The sequence below is a fragment of the Corythoichthys intestinalis genome, chromosome 10 (genome assembly GCF_030265065.1).
Source record: "Corythoichthys intestinalis isolate RoL2023-P3 chromosome 10, ASM3026506v1, whole genome shotgun sequence".
In the NCBI taxonomy this organism is placed as follows: Eukaryota; Metazoa; Chordata; class Actinopteri; order Syngnathiformes; family Syngnathidae; genus Corythoichthys; species Corythoichthys intestinalis.
In genome coordinates, this window is record NC_080404.1 from 6,194,410 (window position 1) to 6,216,478 (window position 22,069).

General features: G+C 40.7%; 1 protein-coding gene across 10 annotated transcripts in view; it reads left to right on the forward strand.

The window, feature by feature from the left end:
- ltbp1 (latent transforming growth factor beta binding protein 1) overlaps nt 1-22,069 on the forward strand; it is a 153,149-nt gene that overhangs the window by 88,365 nt on the left and 42,715 nt on the right. For 9 of the 10 annotated variants that reach the window (XM_057847839.1, XM_057847840.1, XM_057847844.1 and 6 more), the window contains 2 exons: nt 5,094-5,219; nt 17,196-17,315. In XM_057847839.1, the coding sequence (XP_057703822.1) occupies nt 5,094-5,219; nt 17,196-17,315 (246 nt within the window). The remainder of the gene's footprint in view (nt 1-5,093; nt 5,220-17,195; nt 17,316-22,069) is intronic. The other variant, XM_057847843.1, reaches the window with a different exon arrangement.

Below are 22,069 nucleotides of genomic sequence, written 5' to 3' on the forward strand. Positions count from 1 at the left end.
GGGATATGTAGTCTTTTGTGCTGCTTTCGGTTTTGAAAAAGGACAAGAAATGATGAAAATATGGAGATAGATACACGGTCCATGCAGCATTATAATGCATATTTATGAGTGCAATAAAACTATAAAACTCAAATGACATTATCTCCCGTTTTTCTAGGTCGATTGACTTCAAATAAAAACTGGTGTGGACATCAACTTCCGCACTTTCAAATGAGACCAACCAGTGGCACGTGGGTGACGTAATTACACCGTGACGAAGCTTCAAAGACGATATGCGTAAACGGGTCGCTGCTGACACGTTCGGTGTTAAAGGGTTAACAAGTTAAACGATAATTGACGTATGCGGCACTTCAGAAGTGTGTGACTCTGGCAAGATCAAACTCTTTCATCCGTCAATGCTCGTTAACTATATTTTATTGATGGGTTGTTGTGACTAAAATACAGTGACTGACTGTTATTACTGATTTTGCACCGGAGTTCAGATGTTGCACTGTGTGAAAGGCTGCTATTGTGTGTAAAAAAAGAGAAAGCCCTGGTCTCATTCAAACAACTAATTCAGGGGTCCCCCAAACTACGGCCCACGGGCCACATTTGGTCCGGCCCCCTGAACAAAAACAAAAAATAAATAAATAAAATAAAATAAATTGTAAAAAAAAAAAAAAAATCATATATACATATATATATATATATATATATATATATATATATATATATATATATATATATATATATATATATATATATATATATATATATATATATATATATATATATATATATAGTATTTTTTTTCAATAGTATTATTTATTTCCTGGCTTTTTTCTGTGAAGAACCCAGAGAGGGTTATTTGGTTATTATCTATTTAATTAATAGTGTTATTATATTATATTATATTATATTATATTATATTATATTATATTATATTATATTATATTATATTATATTATATTATATTATATTAAGCAAAGCAAAGCGAAGCAAACAAAACAAACACTTGTAACAAACGGAAGGGTCCACAACACATGCACATAGATGTGGAGCACTAGTTCAGTTTAATTTAGTTTGGTTTCAAATTCAATGTAATATTTACACCATTGTATGAAACCTGAATGATAGTTTTTTTCTGAACCAAGAGTGGTATTTACTAGTCTTGCATATGTTTTTTCCAGCCATTTCATGTGAGGTGCTTTTCTTGTTACCACTGTTGCTTGGTGTGCTTAGTTGTAGTATTTCTAAATATCTATGCATATAAATGTATATCCACAGCAAACTGTTAATTGATCTTTTTAAAAATGTGTTTTAACATGTAGAGGGTATTCAAACAAATACATCCGAATAAATTAGAATTATTAAAATACTGTTATCAAAATATTCTCAGAAGTATAGCAGTTTAGTGTCTAGTAAGAAATAAGTGTCTGATAGGCTACTTTAGCTGAAGAGGGGGTTGGGCGAAACAGGCTCAGTCAGGCTACTTTAGCTGAGGGGTGGGAGGGTTGGGCGAAACCTTGCTGAGTGAGGCTGCTTTCTCTTTCGCTACTACTACTAGTCAGGCTACTTTCAGACACTTATTTCTTACTTGCCTACTGTAGGTTGATAAATTTGTAGGTAGATTTGTGTATGTCTTAGTCAATCCAAAAAAAGTTTCCTTCAATCAAAGTATATATTTTCAATAGAAAATAAAAGTCACTTGAATGAAAGCAAAATGTGTTTGAATGCAAAAGTTGCCTGAATGATAGCTTGTTTCTGAACCAAGAGTGGTATTTACTAGTCTTGCATATTTTTTTCCATCCATTTCATGTGAGGTGCTTTTCTTGTTACTACTGTTGCTTGGTGTGCTTAGTTGTAGTATTTCTGAATATCTATGTATATCAATGTATATCCACAGCAAATTGTTAACTGATCTTTTCAAAAATGTTTTTTAACATGTAGAGGGTATTCAAACAAATACAGCCGAATGAATTAGAATTATTATACAACTGTTAAAAAATCCTCAGACGTTTAGCAGTTTATTGTCAAGTAAGAAGTAACAGTGTCTGAAAGTAGCATGACGCCCATCCCCCATTCACTGCTAATGGCTGAAAATTTCCCCCCAAACCCCTTCCACAGCGAACGGCTGAATTGCAAGTAAAGAAAAAGCAGCCTGACTTGCAAAAGTTTCACCCTTACTTTTGCATTCAAACACATTTTGCTTTGCTTTCAAGTGACTTTTTTTTTTCTCGATTGAAAATATATATTTTGATTGAAGGAACTTTTTGTTTTGGCTTGACCAAGAAGTAAACAAATCTAGCTACAAATTTATCAACCTCAAATCTGTGAGTGATTCTAATAAAATATAAAAACATATCAAAAGCAAAATAAAGATACCAACACAAGAATTTTTTTGTCAGTCTTTATTTTGAGGCAACGTTTGCATTCAAACCCATTTTGCTTTCATTCAAGTGACTTTTGTGTTTTTTCATTATAGTCATCATGCAAAATACATGGTGTCTCAGCAGTGGTGGTGGCGTTTTCTGCCTGGGCTGTCATAAGAGGGTTGGCACTCCATTGCTGGCTCCTTCTTGCATTTGCCACAGGTGTACCTGTAGAAGTGAACACATCTGCTGGTTGCAGAGTTCCGTGAGCATTCAACTCTAATTTGACACTTGGCTCTTTTACGGGGACTGGGTGTGAGGGGCTGCTGACGAAGCTTATTCTCTTTGCGTGACAAAAGTCACTTGAATGAAAGCAAAATGTTTGAATGCAAAAGTTGCCTCAAAATAAAGACAGCCAAAGAAATTGTTGTATTTGTTTTGCTTTTGATATGTTTTTATATTTTATTAAAATCAATCACTGCTTTGAAAGCCTACTGTTGGTTGATAAATTTGTTGGTAGATTTGTTTATTTCTTAGTCAGTCCCCCCCAAAAAGTTCCTTCAATCAAAGTATATATTTTCAATCAAAAACAAAAGTCACTTGAGCGAAAGCAAAATGTGTTTGAATGCAAAAGTAAGGGCGAAACCTTCCAGAGTGAGGCTGCTTTGTATGGAGTTTTATTTGTGTCACAATTCTGAGGCCACCGCTGCTTTGTCTTTGCTCGTAAATTGAGCCATTAGCAGAGGAGGGGGTTGGGCGAAAACTTTCTTGAGTAGGCTGCTTTCTCTTTACTTGCAAAAGAGGTGTGCCAATTCTTAGGGCTGATGTTTCAAGCCCTACCCCTTATTGCTTCGTTTGAAAGGCAAAGGGGTGGGCCGAGGGGTGGGCCAAGGGGTAGAAATGAGATGGGCTCGGCTTGGGGGCGGATCCCAGGGTGTCCCAAAATGGGACACCCTTGGTAATATTAGGAAGCACCAAAACCCCTGGTACTTCTAGTGTTAAAGCTGTCCTGCAGTCCGAGGGTACAACAGTGTCAACCTGTACTGTCCGTTGGCATCTGAATGAAAAGGGACTCTATGGTAGGATACCCAGGAAACCTCTACTTCTGACCCAGAGACAGAAAAAAGCCAGGCTGGAGTTTGCCAAAACTTACCTGACCAAGCCAAAAGCATTTGGGAAGAATGTTCTCTGGTCAGATGAGAGAAAAGTAGAGCTTGGGAAAAGGCATAAACATAGCGTTTACAGGAAAAAAAAGAGGCATTCAAAGAAAAGAACATGGTCCACACAGTCAAACATGGCGGAGGTTCCCTGATGTTTTGGGGTTTCTTTGCTACCTCTGGCACTGGACTGCTTGGCCATGTACATGGAATTATGATGTCTGAAGACTACCAACAAATTTTTTGCAGCATAATGTAGGGCCCCGTGTGAGAAAGCTGAGTCTCCCTCAGAGGTCATGTGTCTTCCAGCAGAACGATGACCCAAAAAACACACCAAAAAGCACTAGAAAATGGTTTGAGAGAAAGCACTGGACACTTCTAAAGTGGCCATCAATGAGCCCAGACCTGAATCCCATAGAACAGGTGTGGAGAGATCTGAAAATGGCAGTTTGGAGAAGGCACCCTTCAAATCTTAGAGACCTGGAGCAGTTGGCCAAAAAAGAATGGTTTAAAATTCCAGCACAGCATTGTAAGGAACTCATAGATGGATTCCAGAAGCGGTTGTTCGCAGTTATGTTGTCTAAAGGTTGTGCTAACAAGTATTAGGCTGAGGGTGGCAATACTTTTGTCCGGCCCATTTTAGGAGTTTTGTGTAAAGATAATAATGATTAATTTTTTTTTTCATTCCCTTTTGTGTATTTTCATTGCGAGCAAAATAAATGAGGATATTAACTCATTTGCTCCCAAAAATGTATAAAGACGTTCTATTTTTAATTGTTTCCGTGTCCCAACTTACCCCGTGTGCCGTTACAGCCGCTGCCACAACAGCGTCATCTCTCAGTTCAATAGTTCAGTTATGTGTAAATAAATTGTTATTTTGCTATCAAAAGCTCTATTTGTCTTGTTTTTTATTTTATTTTGTACAAGGAAAACATTATTCAGAAGTTTGGGATGTCACAAAAGCAAAAAATAGCTGTGATAAAGTCAAAGTTAGGTTTGAAATGTATGCTTTTACAAAAAGCTCAGTTTCTCTTATTTTTCATCAGAGATTGGAAAATTGGTCAAACTAAGCTATTTTCTAATGCTGATTTCTAAAGAATGGAAAAAGATATTAATTAACTTTTTTTCCCTGCTGAACGAAGAGAGTCTAATCTTTCTTTAGGCGGGTTCCATGTTTATATATGTTTATATAGCAATAGAACAGAATTTTCTGTGGGCTTTGCAAAATCAGTCAAAATCCAGTAAAACGGCCGGGCGCAAAGGGGGTTGTTCCGGTGAAAATGGCTGGGAGTGAATTAGTTAATACCAAAGCATTTGTAATAGCAATCATTTTCTGAGAGAAATTGAGCATTATCTGACAGAACTGCAGGGGTGCCAATACTTTTGGCCAGCAGTGTATACTGTGATGTGATCCTTATGTGCAAAGTAACTGGTCTTAACTGGTTGCAGCTTGAAGGGCAATCGATGTAAAAAAAAAAATTTAAAAAAATCATGCAGGTTCCCGTGGTGATCCTTGACAAAAGGGTCTTTTCTTTCATCTCGTTGTATTTCTAAACAGTTTCTGTGGTATTTTGTGTTTGTTCAGATATGGATGAATGTTTGGAGACCCCATCTTTGTGTTCTGCCGGTCTGTGCCAAAACACAGAGGGAAGTTTCCTGTGTGTGTGTCCACAAGGATTCCTAGTTGATGAAGAGGGAACCGCTTGTCTGGGTCAGTATGTTTCCATAACTTACTTTAGTCATTGCCTGCCATTGACGGCGGTAGACGTCCAGTTCATTTAAAGTGGAAGGGCTAACAATGAATGTTCATCTTTTAGTCCCTGTGAGTTCATTGGAGTTGTTCATTGGAGTTGAATACCGGTACTCACTTTTTCGTGCTTGGTTGATAAAAAGAGACAACTTAAATGTTATGCATGCCATGGAAATAAATGACATAGCTAATTAAAGACTAAAAAAAGGTGGGATCGTTTTGTGTTAGCATTTGATGAAACAGTGGGACACCACGAAGTTCCACAGACTATCAAGTATGTAAGTATGAAGAGAATTAAAAGTAGGTAGGATATTTGGATGGACCCACACTGACCACACCGTTACTAAAATCAGCACCTCCCTGCTTCCCGCTTCCTCGCTCTTACTCTCATATAAATATGAGGTAGTCAGTTATTATGTGGTTTCTTGTCAATTTGACACAGAATTCCCCAACCACAAAGAGGAAACTGAATTGGAACTCTTGAGCGCAAACTAAGCCGATGGTCATCACCCCAAAACTCAATAAAACCTTCTCTTCCGTAGTGGTGTGGAAGAGAGATGGTCTTATAACTTTTTGAGGGTGTGTTTTGGTTGATTCAGTTTATGGTTCTAAAAAGATGCAAACTACTGTAATTTCCCGAATATAACGCGCACTTTTTCCCCCCAAAATCAACTTGTAAAATCATGGTGCGCATTATAAACGGGTACATGGATGGAGACAGAAATATGTATATATATGTATATATATATATATATATATATATATATATATATATATATATATATATATATATATATATATATATATATATATGGTTGCGCTAGACTTTTTCGTTGTCTGTCATTTTGACTGACAGTGTCATAAAAATCCGGTCATAATCTATTTTTACCCGTCACTTACAATTTTAAAATGATAATAATGACATATTCAATAGTATTTAGTTTTCATTCATTTTTAATTAATATTCTGTCCTAACAAGCTTAACAAGAGGCAAACAGACAGCGGGGTGCACCAATCAGCGACGGGCAGACGTGCCGTTAGCAAAGCGACGAGGGCAGGACGAGGGACTTGCGCGCGGAAGTAAACATACGAGGAGAACGGAGTTTATTCAACATGGCTAGCGCGAGACAGACTGTTGTCAATGTCTCGTGTCGATGTGTTTTAGCTCATTTAAAACTGAATTTACCGCGGATTTGAACATATTCTCGGCTCTCCCGCCATCCGTGTTTTTGTAGAGACGACTTTCGGCGCGCAAGAGTGACGTTGCTCGTGAAGAACACGTCACGCAAATAAACAAATCTGATTTGTCGATTGATTTTGTACCTACTCGAGAGGCTGTGTCCCAGACTTTTCTCTCAGTGTTTGAAAAATACAGGGAGAACAGTCTGGCTGTGCCAGGCAAACACTCAGTAGCCTTGACATTTTCCCGAGTAAGGCTAACGACGTCATGCATCAAGAGAGACAATAGCTAATTAATATGCTCACTTGCCACCCTGTGGTCTGGGGCTTGAATTGCAACCTGTCAAAATGACGGCTGGACTTTTTTCCGTCACCGTTTTAAAAAACCGGTCAACGACGGAAAATATTCGGTTAACGCGACCCCTGATATATAAATATATATATTTTTATAAACCGATTTTTTTTTATTGACACGGCCACGTTGTGTTGAAGAAAGGTATGCGGCGATCCGTTGCCAACAATTACGGTACGTGTCGTCACCATTTTGTTTCGGTAATACTTCACTATGATCGGCCGAATGATTTCGTCTGTGTTAAATTCTGCTTTTTTCACTCTCCATAAAGCACAAAATTTAGTTTCTTGAACTCATTTGAGTCAACGTTTATTGCATCTCCACAACTCGGACCATAACAAACGTAAGCACACAGACTTCCTGTGTCCGTCAACTATATCTGTCCCTCGGGAAACTCAAACCCAAATAACAATGGTTCCTATTGTTACTGTCGTGTCGACAGCGATGAGCTCTCTCGGAGTTCCGACTTACGTTCTCACTTTCATTTTACGGTATCAATCCATGGAAGAAACATTTATTCATTATGATGAAACGAGCAAGTTATACAGCAGCGTTTAAAAGAAAAGCCACATCTGTTTTGTTTTCTCTTAGATTCTGGTAAGTTGGAGAAGTTGTCAAATCATATTATTACCATAAATATTGTCAGTTTATGGTAATGTTTTGGACTACCAATGTGCTATGCTTGTGCTGTGTTTCATCAGTCAGTAAAATGACATTTCTGTGTCTGTACACGAGGCTCTGTTTTCTTATATTCTTCTATTTATTGGTGCTAAAATTAGGGTGCGCGTTATAAACGGGTAAAATCATTTTCCCTAGATTTTACATGTAAATTTGGGGTGCACATTATGCACGGGTGCGCCTTTTATTCGGAAAATTACGGTATTCCTTGATTTATATGACACTAAAACTGAACAGAACTAATGAGGTAAAGCAAATTTATTTCAATAGCAAAATTTAACGTGCTTTACATCACATGAAATTTTATAATCTATCTATTGACTCACAGGAAGCCATTTTATTCTATTTGGCGTACCGCAGTAAACACCTCAATTTTGCTCATTAATATTCATGATGTTAGCAACTGTTGCTAGGCGGGTCAAGCTCATGTTTGCCCCTAATGCTAAATGCACTTAAATAGTGTACGAATGAGATGTTTGCTGTATTAAACCTACCTACTGTCCGAAAATGATGTCCATGGTGCCAAATTCACTGGTAAGGATGTGGAAGAACATACAAATGCTCAGTTAAAGAGAATGCTTGAGTGTCGAGGGCTGAAAAAGAGCCGACCTGATCCAGAGGTAGCTTTTTTATCGACACCTTTTTCTTGTGTGCATTGCCTTACGTATGCCTGACAATGACATTCTCCAGTTTCAACAATCTATCCTTCACCACCATATGCCCTGTCTTTCTTATTTATTATTTCCTCTGGTTGTCTTACGTCTCTGACCGTTCTTTGGGGTAATTTACATTGCTATTTTTGTGTAGCAATCACCTTGTCATCTTAAGTCTTTAATTCATTTATTACTTTAGTAAGGAGGAAGTGTAAATAAATTGAAGTCAGATACCATTTTAATTTTTGCAGGTCATTCATTGTCAGACAGAAGCAGCACAGCAAAACGCCACGCTAAAAAATAAGTACAAATATCAAAATGGCTTACTTCTTCATCCTCTGTAGGACCATGCCCCCCCCCAAAAATGTTTACTGCATATGAAATGTGAATGGCTTCACCTTGATGGCGTTAAACTGGTCTTTTGGACGTCCGCGCAAGTTAATCCATTCTTCACATTTTTTCCTCTGAATTTCTGGTATCGGGAAACGTATGAAGAAAACATCCTTCATATGTCGTAATGTCTCGAGTTGTTTCTACAAGTTCCGTAGCAGCGGTGTTTACTCGGCATGTTTTTTTTTAAAAGATTACCGGAGAAAACACGCAGAAATAACATCGATTGTATGCGAGGTCATGTCTATGTCGACCCACCTCCGCGTTACGATGGCGATGTTACGTCTAAAAATATCATTCGTGGGGTACACTATTAGAGTGGCGTTGTAACGGTTTTCTTTGACAGTGTTTGCATTGTTTTATTGATTTGGGTGGATAAACTCCCCACTAGTGGCAACAGTAAATATGACATAACTCATCTAATGGCTAAATCCAACTGTTCCCCTGTTAACACTAGAAAACCCAGCTACTGGGGATCATATGCAACTTTTTTTGGAACACCCTATATATTACTTATCAGACTTGGAACAATTAAGGAACTATGCGTAAATAATACACTTCACTGGTCCTTGGCATACATCTAATGGTGTTTGATAAACCTCTTCTTCTATCAGCTTTACAGGTGGAGTTTGTTGGCATCCTGCCCTGGGCCGTCCCGCCGCCGGTCTTGGCCCCCGGGATTTTCGGCCGGGGCTTGTCTGGTTGCGTCTGGCTGTGCGGGGGGTCCCGTCGGGCGCGCGCTGGTGTCGTAGGCGGGTGGGGGGGCCGCGCGGGTGCCAGTCCGGGGCCGCGGTCCTCCCCCGGCCGGCCGGGGTGGGGTGGAGTTGGGGTGGGGGCCGGGGGGTGTATGCGGCAGCCATGGTTCCCTCCCAGGTCCGCCCGGCCGGAGCCGCGTCTCCCTGTACCGGGTGCCGGGGAGGTGCCCTCTGGTGCCATACCGCGCGCCCCTCTTGGCCCGGGGGTGGGTTGTGGGGGGTGCGCTTCCCTCCCCTTGGTCTGTTTCCGGCCCTGTCCGCCTCCCTGGGCCGCGGCGGCCGCGGCTGCCCCCCGGCCGGCGGGGTCGTTGGCGGGGCCTCTTGGGGCCCGCGGGGCCTAGGGTGAGGCTTGCTGTCCCTTGCCGGTGGGGTGGACGCCCCCTGGTCGCCGGCGCTTGGTGTGGCGCCTGCTCGGGGTGCGGGGTGGGTGCTCGGTGGGTGGGAGGGGGGTGGGCGGTCGCGGAGGCGCCGTGGGTGGTCTGGGGCGGGGATTGATCGGGGCCCTGACGCTTCTTCCGCCCTGGGGCCGGTGGTTCTGGTGGACGGGGCCACGCCCGCGGGAGCCTGCCTCTTAACTCACACACTTCTCACTTCGGCACTGTAAATATTTTTCACCCTGGCACTTACATGCTCATACATTTCTCCGGGGAGAGTTGGGACGGGGCTTTACAGTCCCAGCCCGACTCCCCCCTGTTTTTAATGCACCACACACCAAGGTTGTGGGATGGTTGGGACCTGTTGTGGGGGGGGGCCTCACGGCTGCCTCCTCACCACAGGCCCCGCCATCCCTGCACCTTTTTTAAATGCACCACACACATCATACTCCACAGGAGAGCTCCGGCAAAGGGCGGTGGGACGGGCGGCTGGACAGAAACTCCATGCTGCGGTCCCACTGCCCCAAGCCAAGCTCTCCTATTTTAATGCATACATTGCACTACCCTCCCCTCACACCCCCATCACGGTGCTGGGGGTACAGTAATAGGGTGGTAGGTGGGTCCCACACTTTTTCTATATGGCGTGGCTCCCGGGGTGTGGCCTTCCCTCTGCCTCGGCTGCCGGCCGCGGGAGTGGGTTCGGGGGTCGGGTCTCCGATCTTGCATCGCCCCGTGGCAGTTCCTGGGCGTTCTCCTGCCTCCACCTTCGCGGGGGACCCTGCCTTGCCTGGGGCTTGGTGGGCCGCTGGGGGTCCCGTGGCGTGCCGTGCCGGTTGGGGGGCTGTGGCTGTGGCTCGTGGCCCGGGTGGGCGGGCGGGGGTGGGTGTAGGCGTGGGGTTGCGTCCCCTCCTGCCATCCCTGAAGGCCGGTTGATGGGCGCGCGGGTGGCCCGGGGGACCACCCTGGGTCCCGGGGGGGGGGACGGTGGCTCCTTTGCTGGGCGGCGGGAGGAGGGATGGGCTGCGCATGGACCCCCCGACCCCCCCCCCCCCCGCCCTCCCTCCCCGGGCTGGCTGGGTGGGGGCCGTGGCCCTGGGTTGGCGCCCGCGCGGTTTCTCCGTCCGTCTGCGTGGCTGTCGCGCGCCCGGTGGGGCTTGCGTGCTGCTGGATGTGGTAGGGCATGCTCGGGTTGGAGGTTCCGGTGCCGGGATTGGCGATGCGGCGGCGTAGGGTTGGTCGCCATCGGGCTTACACTCATAAGAGATTCACACGATTACTGGGTTCTAGATCACAGAACTGATTTGTGTACACTCTACCGCTTTCAATCACTTAGCTTATAGTCTTATAGACACCCCCACCCCCATTCTCCTCTTTCACTGGCCAATTGGCCCCCACATGGTGTAAACCGGAAATACATCTCGCTGACGATAGCACCAGCATATTAGTAACTAGTTTAGATGTTCAATGTATTTCTTGTTGTTGTTTGTGTATGTGTTTCTTTTCTTTCTTCTCTTGTATTTCTTTTCTTCTGTCCCCCCATAATCCCTTCCTGTTCGCTGCTTTGTCATAATAAAAAGGTATTTTGAAGGATCACAATGGGAGTATGTCAGACTCTCCATGTGAAACATTAAAACTGTTCAGAATCCGGGCACTTAGACTTCCATTCTCTGTGTCAAACAGCTGAACAGGACAGGTTTAAAAAAAAAAAAAAAAGAAGAAAACCCAGCAGAGGCCGACTCGGCCCTTCATCAAGACAAAAATTCCTAATATTCCCAAGCAATGGCCGATTTGGCCTCTCTTCCTAAAAAACCCAGAGGTGACCCAAATGACCCAAGTGCTTTTGAATTAGCAAGTCGTTGTCCGACAGACAGTAACCATTCATATGTAAATGCAACCACTAGACATACATTGTGTTAGAAGAATGCGGCCCAACGGAGGGGAACACACCACGGTTGCACACTTCATGTGATAGTTTTTGTCAGTTCAAGTCAAGCTACTTTTATTAATATACATTTATTTATGGAGTTTTACGCTTTTTACAAACTTTTAACTTACTTCTCCTATACTCCACACAGAAAAACAGAAAAAAATGGCCCAAAATTGTACATTGTTTTTGCAAAAAAAAAAACGTTTTAGAACTGCAATTTGAGTTTAAAGCAAGATCATGTATGTAGTTTAGAATGACTGGATCTAATGGAGCATGAATTGTGGCCATTTTGTCTGAAGTTAGTACGAGAAAACGTGTGAAAACCTTTGAGAAAAACAAACAGAATTTGTGTCATGAGAAGGTGGAAGGGAGCAGCCCTGAACAGTTTCTTTGAACACACTGAAATAATGACTGAATGTCCTAATAGTCTTAATTATTATGAAGGGAATATGTACTGCACAGTGTTGTCAATCTTACTTCAAAAAGTAATTAGTTACAAGTTACTAACTAAATTACTTTTTGGGAGAAGTAACTCAGTTACCTCATTGTAAGAGTAATTTGTTACTCAGCAAAGTAACACGTTACTTTTCATGTTCTACACGTTATTACAAATAAACAATATAAAACATTTCACATCAAAGATGTTTATGTTAACTGATTGAATTGATTTTTTCATTCCTCCCCCAAAAAACGTAGGTCAGATTTTTTACTTTTTTTTTTTTTAATTCACCTATATGAGAGTTAGCGGTATACAATCTCATTGGGCTGTCATGATAAATGGTAAAAAAATCACAGGGACCTTGATTACTTGCCATTGAAAATAAATGGGAAATTTGTTTTTATATGTATTTGTTTAAATTCCGATACAGGACATACCATCTTCATAAGTAGGACTCAAGACTCGAAAAAGGCTCAAGTCAGGCTACTTTAGCTGAGTAGGGGGTTGGGCGAAACCTTGCTGAGTGCGGCTGCTTTCTCTTTCGCCCAACCCCCTCCTCAGCTAAAGCTACTTCAGACACTTATTTCTTACTTGCCTACTGTGGGTTGATAAATTTGTAGGTAGATTTGTGTATGTCTTAGTCAATCCAAAAAAAGGTTCCTTCAATCAAAGTATATATTTTCAATCGAAAACAAAAGTCACTTGAATGAAAGCAAAATGTGTTTGAATGCAAAAGTTGCCTGAATGATTGCTTGTTTCTGAACCAAGAGTGGTATTTACTAGTCTTGCATATTTTTTTTCCAGCTATTTCATGTGAGGTGTTTTTCTTGTTACCACTGTTGCTTGGTGTGCTTAGTTATAGTATTTCTGAATATCTATGTATATCAATGTATATCGACAGCAAATTGTTAACTGATCTTTTCAAAAATGTTTTTTTTAACATGTAGCGGGTATTCAAACAAATACAGTGGGGAGAACAAGCATTTGAGACACTGCCATTGGGAAAACCCATTGGCAGTGTATCAAATACTTGTTCTCCCCACTGTACATCCGAATAAATTAGAATTATTAAAATACTGTCAAAATATCCTCAAAAGTTTAGCAGTTTATTGTCAAGTAAATAGTGTCTGAAAGTAGCCTGACGCCCAACCCTCTTCCACAGGTAATGGCTGAAAATTTTCCCCCAACCTCCCCTCCACAGCTAATGGCTGGTTGCAAGTAAAGAAACAGCAGCCTGACTTGTTTACGTTTGCATTCAAACACATTTTGCTTTCATCTCAAGTTATTTCAAGTTATGTCTCTTTTCAAATTCAAGTTACTGTTTTTTCTCGATTGAAAATATATATTTTGATTGAAATAACTTTTTTTTTGGCTTGACCAAGAAATAAATCTAGCTACAAATCTATCAACCTACAGTAGGCTCTCAAAGCTGTGATTCTCATAAAATTTTGTCTGTCTTTAATTGGAGGCAATTTTTTGCATTCAAACACATTTTGCTTTCATTCAAGTGACTTTTGTTCTCGATTGAAAATATATACTTTGATTGAAGTAACCTTTTTTTTTTTTTTTTTTTTTTTTTTTTGGATTGACTAAGACATAGAAATCTACCTACAAATTTGACAACCTACAGTAGGCTTTCAAAGCTGTGATTGATTCTAATAAAATATAAAAACATATCAAAAGCAAAATAAATATACCAACACAAGAATTTTTTTGTCTGTCTTTATTTTGAGGCAACTTTTGCATTTAAACACATTTTGCTTTCATTCAAGTGACTTTTGTTTTTGATTGAAAATATATACTTTGATTGAAGGAACCTTTTTTATTGGATTGACTAAGACATACACAAATCTACCTACAAATTTATCAACCTGCAGTAGGCAAGTAAGAAAGAAGTGTCTAGCTGAGGTGGGGGTTGGGCGAAAAAGGCTCAAGTCAGGCTACTTTAGCTGAGGAGGGGGTTGGGCGAAAGAGAAAACAGCCTCACTCAGCAAGGTTTCGCTCCTGCCATGTAGTTCTAGGCTGAGCCCTCACTTTTCCCATCATGAGTGATGCCCCACGAGGAGAGATTTTACATGGAGCCCCAGTCCAAGGTAGATTATCAGTCATGTTTAGCCTTTTCCATTTTCTAACAATTGCTGCAACTGTTGATTTATTCTCACCAAGCTGCTTTCCAATTGTCCCGTAGCCTTTTCCAGCTTTGTGGAGCTAATCGAATCTGGTGCCTTTCGAAATCTCTCTGGTATTGCCCATGGTAGCGGGTGGATTATAACTGACTGTGGGGTGCACAGGTGACAATGATGAGCTGAAACGGGTGGGGTAAAGGTGGACTTTTTCTAAGGTAGAATGACAACTCTTTGAGTGTCATAATTATTGCTGATTCTCAGGCGCACAAATACTTGAACTGAACCCCAGTAGATAAAAATATATAAAAAATACATTTTAAAAATCATACAACGTGAATTCTGGATTTTTTTAGATTGTCTCTATGAGTGGAAATGCATCTATGATTGAAATGTCAGACCTCCACCTCTTTTCAAAGTGAGTGAACTTGCAAAATCACAAGGAGTGCAAATAATTGCTCCTCATTGTATACCAAGTAGTCCCAGGAAAACAAAAAAATCTTGATAACCTTTCAACAAGTCCATTACAGAGGATAGAGGGTGTATAAGAGGTACATTTATGTGTGTTTTCTATAGTATTTAATTGTTTTGACTTGATAGTTTTGATTTGCTGTGATTACTCTTGTTTGAATCCTGTGCATCAATAAATACCAGGAAGAAAAGACAAAAATTAACTTCGTCAGACTCTTATTTCAGTTTTACATTTGATACTGAGTCAATGTTCTATTTTCTGCAGGCATCACAAATATACTGTTATAACAAATATTGCTAGGATATAAAGGCCCCACAAATACACTGTCAGAGATATTTTTTCCGACAGTAAAATCGTAAAACAATGCACATTGTTAAAATGTGCAAAACCCCATGAATGTAGCTTGACTTGAACTGACACATAATATTACATGAATAGTACTACTGTTGTGTGTTCCACTCCATTTGGGCCGCATACCAACACAAGTGGCTGCATTTCCATATGAACGGCTGTTGTCTGTCGGACAACGACTTGCTAATTCAAAAGCACTTGGGTCATTTAGGCCACCTCTGGGTTTTTTCGGAGGAGAGGCCAAATTGGCCATTGCTTGGGACTGTTAGGAGTCGCAGAATTCTCTGGGACTTCTAGTGTTAAGTCCAACATAAAGTTGTAAGTTTTTGTTTGAGCTTATATATTTATTGATGCAGTCGTAATTTTAGGAGTATATGTAGATTTTTTTGTTCAAATCTGTGTTTCAACGATTTGTTAACAGCTTTGTAAGAAAAAATGCATTTTATAGCATATACTGGACTGTCTCAGAAAATTAGAATACACAATATTCTAATTTTCTGAGACAGTCCTGTACATTAATCCACCATTTAAAGCAGGGGTGTCCAAACTTTTTGCAAAGGGGACCAGATTTGGCGTGGTAAAAATGTGGGGGGCCGACCTTGGCTGACGTCCTTTACATAGAACAATATACAGGACTGTCTCAGAAAATTAGAATATTGTGTATTCTAATTTTCTGAGACAGTCCAGTATGTGGCCACACCTTTCACCTTGGTCTCCCACGGGGACAGTGCATTACGTCCTTCTTTCGGTCGGATTATAGTTAAAATACGACCATAAATTCTTGCGCCTTTGCAGCTGCCATTGTTAAATGATGTTAGATTACTGCTCATGTGCACTGTCTCGGAGGAGGGTGGGGGCTTGTGCAAGTCACGTGAATAAAACAAAACAAGGCTCAGAAGCAGGCTAATGAACTACAAGCACACACCAAAAAAAAACTATGTCCGCATTTTCATCTCGTTCTCGTCTCATCAGATGTAAATTGGCAATATTTTCGTCATGTTACAGCCATCCAAGAAATGTTTTCAGCTCGTCATCGTTACATCCTCGTCATGAAAAAATGGTTGTTAACGAAATGTTTTCGTTGTCGTCGTCGTTGACAAAAACAGCACTGATTTGTAGAATGAACGAATACTGTTCAGGTTCTTTTCAAGAAAATATAGGAGAAAGCATTCCCCCGCTTCTCCTGTTTTCTGACCAATGAGCAGAACAATGATAATCCCGCTCATCTCATTGGTGGCGCTACTGTGGGTTGTCATTATGATGCTGGAAGACAACATAGATTGTGCGAGATGAGGAGTTTGAGTGAAGCTTGAAAAAAAAAACATGTTTAAAATGAAGATCATATGTTTTATTGTTCTTCTCTGTGTACTTCATTTTCACTATTCTATATTTTTGTGTTCTGTCAATTTCCTTTGTGTATTATATACTGGACTGTCTCAGAAAATTAGAATACACAATATTCTAATTTTCTGAGACAGTCCTGTACATTAATCCACCATTTAAAGCAGGGGTGTCCAAACTTTTTGCAAAGGGGACCAGATTTGGCGTGGTAAAAATGTGGGGGGCCGACCTTGGCTGACGTCCTTTACATAGAACAATATACAGGACTGTCTCAGAAAATTAGAATATTGTGTATTCTAATTTTCTGAGACAGTCCAGTAAGCTTGCGAACTTTTGCTATGCATGTTAGCCAATTGTTCTTTTGTTGTACATAGATCCTCATTTATTTATTTTTTTAATACTGTTTGAGGCTAAGATCAGGTATTTTAATTTTTCAATGAATGTGCAATTCTGCATAGCTTGAAGAAACACTCAGGAATTTTATTTTGTATTTGCATTTAACGCTCTTTTGAAAGTGCAATCTTAACAAGCCAAAATGAATATTATTGCAAGCATAAACAATTGGTTCTCTCGTTTTACATCTCCTAAAATTTATTCTGCAAGACATTAAATGTTTATGATCTGATAACTCGATTATTCAAACTAACTAATCAATAGATTAATCACTACTTAAATAATCGATCGCTGCAGTCCTAGTCTTGTTTGTACAAAATCCCCTTAATTCCTGCTATGTCTTTATGTTGGTAATGGTCATATTTAGTCAACTTTACTAAAAAACTTAGATGGCTGTCAACGTCAGGTCCGAGTCAATAATTATGCCTATAGGCTCACATGTATGCAGTAAAAACTGTCTGGATGATGGTACTTTTTTTTGGTCAGCTCTATTTTGCTTTCGTTTCACAGATATCAATGAATGTACGAACAGGACAGTGTGTCCATCTGGCATTTGTATTAACAGCCCAGGTGGTTACAACTGTGGATCCTGCCCACTGGGCTTCCTGGCACACGGAGGCCAGTGTGTAGGTAGGCCCATTATTGCTGTTAGAATGTTGTGTATGTGTTAGTTACTTACTTATTCATTGGTTCATAATATATGCATCTTCCCACATGACTCTGTATCCCGAATAGCTGAAAAAATGTAAATCATTTACAGTAATGGAGTCCCATTTTTGTCATGGGCCACATTGGAGGGCCATTATGTCTTCCATCTACGACTGCCATAATTAATCAACTAATCAACAGTTAATCGATAATTAATGAATGAATGAAATGATTTGACAGCTACCGTATTTTCCACACTATAAGGTGCATCGGAATCCAAGGTGCACTTTCAATGAATGGCGTATTTTAAAACTATTTTCATATATAGGGAGCACGACATTATAAAGCGCAGTAGTAGTAGTTGGTGGGGTTGCATTATGTATCCACGAGATGAAGTTGCATTAAAGGGAATGTCATGCCACGATGAACTAATATCAACCCATATATAAGGCGCATCAGATTATAAAGGCGCACTGTCCTATTTTGAGAAAATTGAAGGCTTTTAGGTCCACCCTAAAGTGCAGAAAATACGGTATTTTGATGGTCTAACCCTTAAAATAATAGAGTGAAGTTGCTCCCGGCCGGATTAAACGGCGACTGGCAAAGGGGGTGAGGGAGTCGCGGGGAAATAAATGCGACACAAAGATCGAGTAAATACACATGTATGCATTTATATACTACTTTATTTGTATACTATTCGCTTAATTAAACTCCAAACTACTCATGCACGGGCTCAAATGCATTGTACTCGATGTGACACGGGACATCAACGGAAAACAACTTCAGAACGCGCGTGGAGCTGCAATGAAGCAAATGTATTTTCTTTCTTTTCATTTCATTTCAATTCAATTCAATTTTATTTGTATAGCCCTGGATCACAACAACGTTGTCTCAAAGGGCTTTGCAGAGGCAATATGATACACAATCAGAAACAGCAAATGAAGCAACAAAGATGAATAAATAAATTCAAGTCCTGGGTATCCCCCATCCTTAGACCCTCCATGTCGGCAAGGAAAAACTCCAAAAACCCCAGAGTCTTTGGGAGAAAATGAGAAACCTTGGGGAGTACCACAGTCAGGAGAGATCCACTCCCAGGACGGATAGACAGGAAGCCCCAGGATTGCTAATGGGAATTAGCAGGCGAAGTTACAGTACGTAAAGATGCAGTGGAGTAAAGGAACAAGAAGAGGTCCATCTAGCCAGATGAGACGGGGGTAGCAACGAGGACGTGCATCCAGCCAGGGGTCCAGACAGTCAGGAGGCTGCAGCTGTAAAATAGCCCCTCCCCAGAGGGGAGGGGGAAAAGGGGACAACGGGTGACTAGTGATGAAGAGACTAGACAACTAGATATTAACATTGGAAAATAGAAATAAAGTAAGATAAGTGGTAGGTAGAGTGAGAAAAAGGAGATAGAACTCAGTGGCTGTACTTCCCCCAGCTTTATAGCTTCTAGTGCAGCTTAGACTAAACTTTGAGTCCGACTTCCACTAGCCTGACCATAAGCTTTGTTGAATAGGAAAGTTTTTAATCTAATCTTAAATGTGCAGACTGTCTCAGCTTCTTTAATATTAGCTGGAAGCTGATTCCATAAAACGGGCTTGGTGGCTAAAGGCTCTAGCTCCGACAGTACTTTTAGAAACCCTGGGAACTACCAGTAGACCTGCATTCTGAGAGCGGAGTGTTCTGTTGGGCCAGTATGGAACTAGAGCATCGGTGAGATAAGATGGCCCTAACCCATTAATGGTCTTAAATGTAAGAAGGAGGATTTTAAATTTAATTCTAAACTCGACTGGAAGCCAGTGATGGGCCTGGAGCACAGGGGTGTTGTGCTCTCTTCTATTGGTTCCTGTTAAAAGTCTTGCTGCTGCGTTTTGGACAAGCTGAAGACCTTTAAGAGAACTTTTAGGACAAGCTGCAAGTAGGGAGTTACAGTAAGCCAATCTCGATGTAACAAACGCATGAATTGATTTTTCTGCATCGCTTTTAGATTAAATATTTCTAATTTTGGCTATGTTGCGCAGGTGAAAGAAGGCCGCTCTGCAGGTTTGTTTAATGTGAGCTTTAAACGATAAGGCAGGGTCGAATAAAACTCCTAGGTTTTTAACTGTGGTGCGGGGAGGCTACACTTACATTGTCCAGAGTGACTATCTGGGCAGCTAAAGAGTCTCTCACACTTTTCGGGCCTATTATAAGGACTTCTGTCTTTTCAGGGTTAAGTAGAAGATAGTTAGTGCTCATCCAGGTATTTATATCTCGAACGCAGGTGCTTAGTTTGTCCACTTGCCTGATCTGCTCAGGTTTAATTGATAAATACAGTTGTGTGTCGTCAGTGTAACAATGGAAGTTAATGCTATGTTTTCTGATGATATTACCAAGAGGAAGCATATACAGTGTAAACAAGATGGGCCCGAGGACCGATCCTTGCGGCACACCATAACTAACTAACTCTAGAGTACGGTGATGATTGCTGGTTTACATTGACAAACTGGTACCTATTAGATAAATATGATTTAAGCCAGACGAGGGCTGCTCCTCTAATGCCTATGTCACATTCTAGTCTCTGCAATAAGATATTATGGTCGATTGTGTCAAAGGCTGCACTCAGGTCCAACAGAACCAGGATCGAGACTAATCCAACGTCAGCGGCTAGTAACAAGTCATTCGTTACTTTGACTAATGCAGTTTCAGTGCTATGATGAGCTTGAAAGCCAGACTGGAAATAAATAAAAAAATAAACTGAAATAAACTATTGTCCTGTTGGTGCTGACAGAGCTGTTTAATTACCACTCTTTCAAGGACTTTGGAGAGAAATTGTAAATCAGAGATAGGTCTATAATTGGCCAAAATATCAGGATCAAGAGTAGGTTTTTTCAAAAGCGGTTTAATAACTGCATATTTAAAGGACTGCGGCACGTGGCCAGTAACTAATGAGGTATTTATTATATTTAAGATAATATCAATAGTTAGAGGCTCTCTAAAAGTCTCTTTAAAAAGTTTGTTTGGGATCAGGTCTAGGAGGCACGTTGATGGTTTGGAGGACATTATAATTGAAATTACATCAATTTGGTCTACATTGGTAAAGTTATTCAATATTTTAGAGGGGTTTATATGAGATTCTGAATTTTTAGTCTGCACTTTATCAGACCTAATAGTTGGCAGTAATTCATTTACTTTATTTCTAATAGTTGCGATTTTAGTGTTAAAATTTTTTAGGAAGTCATCACAGCTAAGGGTGGCTGGGATATAAGATTCTATTGAGCTGTGAGTGTTTGTCAGCCTTGCTACAGTGCTGAACAGAAACCTAGGATTATTTTTGTTTTCATCTATTAAGGATGAGTAATATCTGGTTTTAGTCGTAGGCAAGGCCTGTTTATACAGTGCCTTGCAAAAGTATTTGGCCCCCTTGAATCTTGCAACTTTTCGCCACATTTCAGGCTTTTTAAACATAAAGATAATAAATTTAATTTTTTTGTCAAGAATCAACAACAAGTGGGACACAATCATGAAGTGGAACAACATTTATTGGATAATTTAAACTTTTTTAACAAATAAAAAACTGAAAAGTGGGGCGTGCAATATTATTCGGCCCCTTTACTTTCAGTGCAGCAAACTCACTCCAGAAGTTCAGTGAGGATATCTGAATGATCCAATTTTGTCCTAAATGACCGATGATGATAAATAGAATCCACCTGTGTGTAATCAAGTCTCCGTATAAATGCACCTGCTCTGTGATAGTCTCAGGGTTCTGTTTAAAATGCAGAGAGCATTATGAAAACCAAGGAACACACCAGGCAGGTCCGAGATACTGTTGTGGAGAAGTTTAAAACAGGATTTGGATACAAAAAGATTTCCCAAGCTTTAAACATCTCAAGGAGCACTGTGCAAGCCATCATATTGAAATGGAAGGAGCATCAGACCACTGCAAATCTACCAAGACCCGGCCGTCCTTCTAAACTTTCTTCTCAAACAAGGAGAAAACTGATCAGAGATGCAGCCAAGAGGCCCATGATGACTCTGGATGAACTGCAGAGATCTACAGCTGAGGTGGGAGAGTCTGTCCATAGGACAACAATCAGTCGTACACTGCACAAATCTGGCCTTTATGGAAGAGTGGCAAGAAGAAAGCTATTTCTCAAAGATATCCATAAAAAGTCTCGTTTAAAGTTTGCCACAAGCCACCTGGGAGACACACCAAACATGTGGAAGAAGGTGCTCTGGTCAGATGAAACCAAAATTGAACTTTTTGGCCACAATGCAAAACAATATGTTTGGCGTAAAAGCAACACAGCTCATCACCCTGAACACACCATCCCCACTGCCAAACATGGTGGTGGCAGCATCATGGTTTGGGCCTGCTTTTCTTCAGCAGGGACAGGGAAGATGGTTAAAATTGACGGGAAGATGGATGCAGCCAAATACAGGAACATTCTGGAAGAAAACCTGTTGGTATCTGCACAAGACCTGAGACTGGGACGGAGATTTATCTTCCAACAGGACAATGATCCAAAACATAAAGCCAAATCTACAATGGAATGGTTAAAAAATAAACGTATCCAGGTGTTAGAATGGCCAAGTCAAAGTCCAGACCTGAATCCAATCGAGAATCTGTGGAAAGAGCTGAAGACTGCTGTTCACAAACACTCTCCATCCAACCTCATTGAGCTCAAGCTGTTTTGCAAGGAAGAATGGGCAAGAATGTCAGTCTCTCGATGTGCAAAACTGATAGAAACATACCC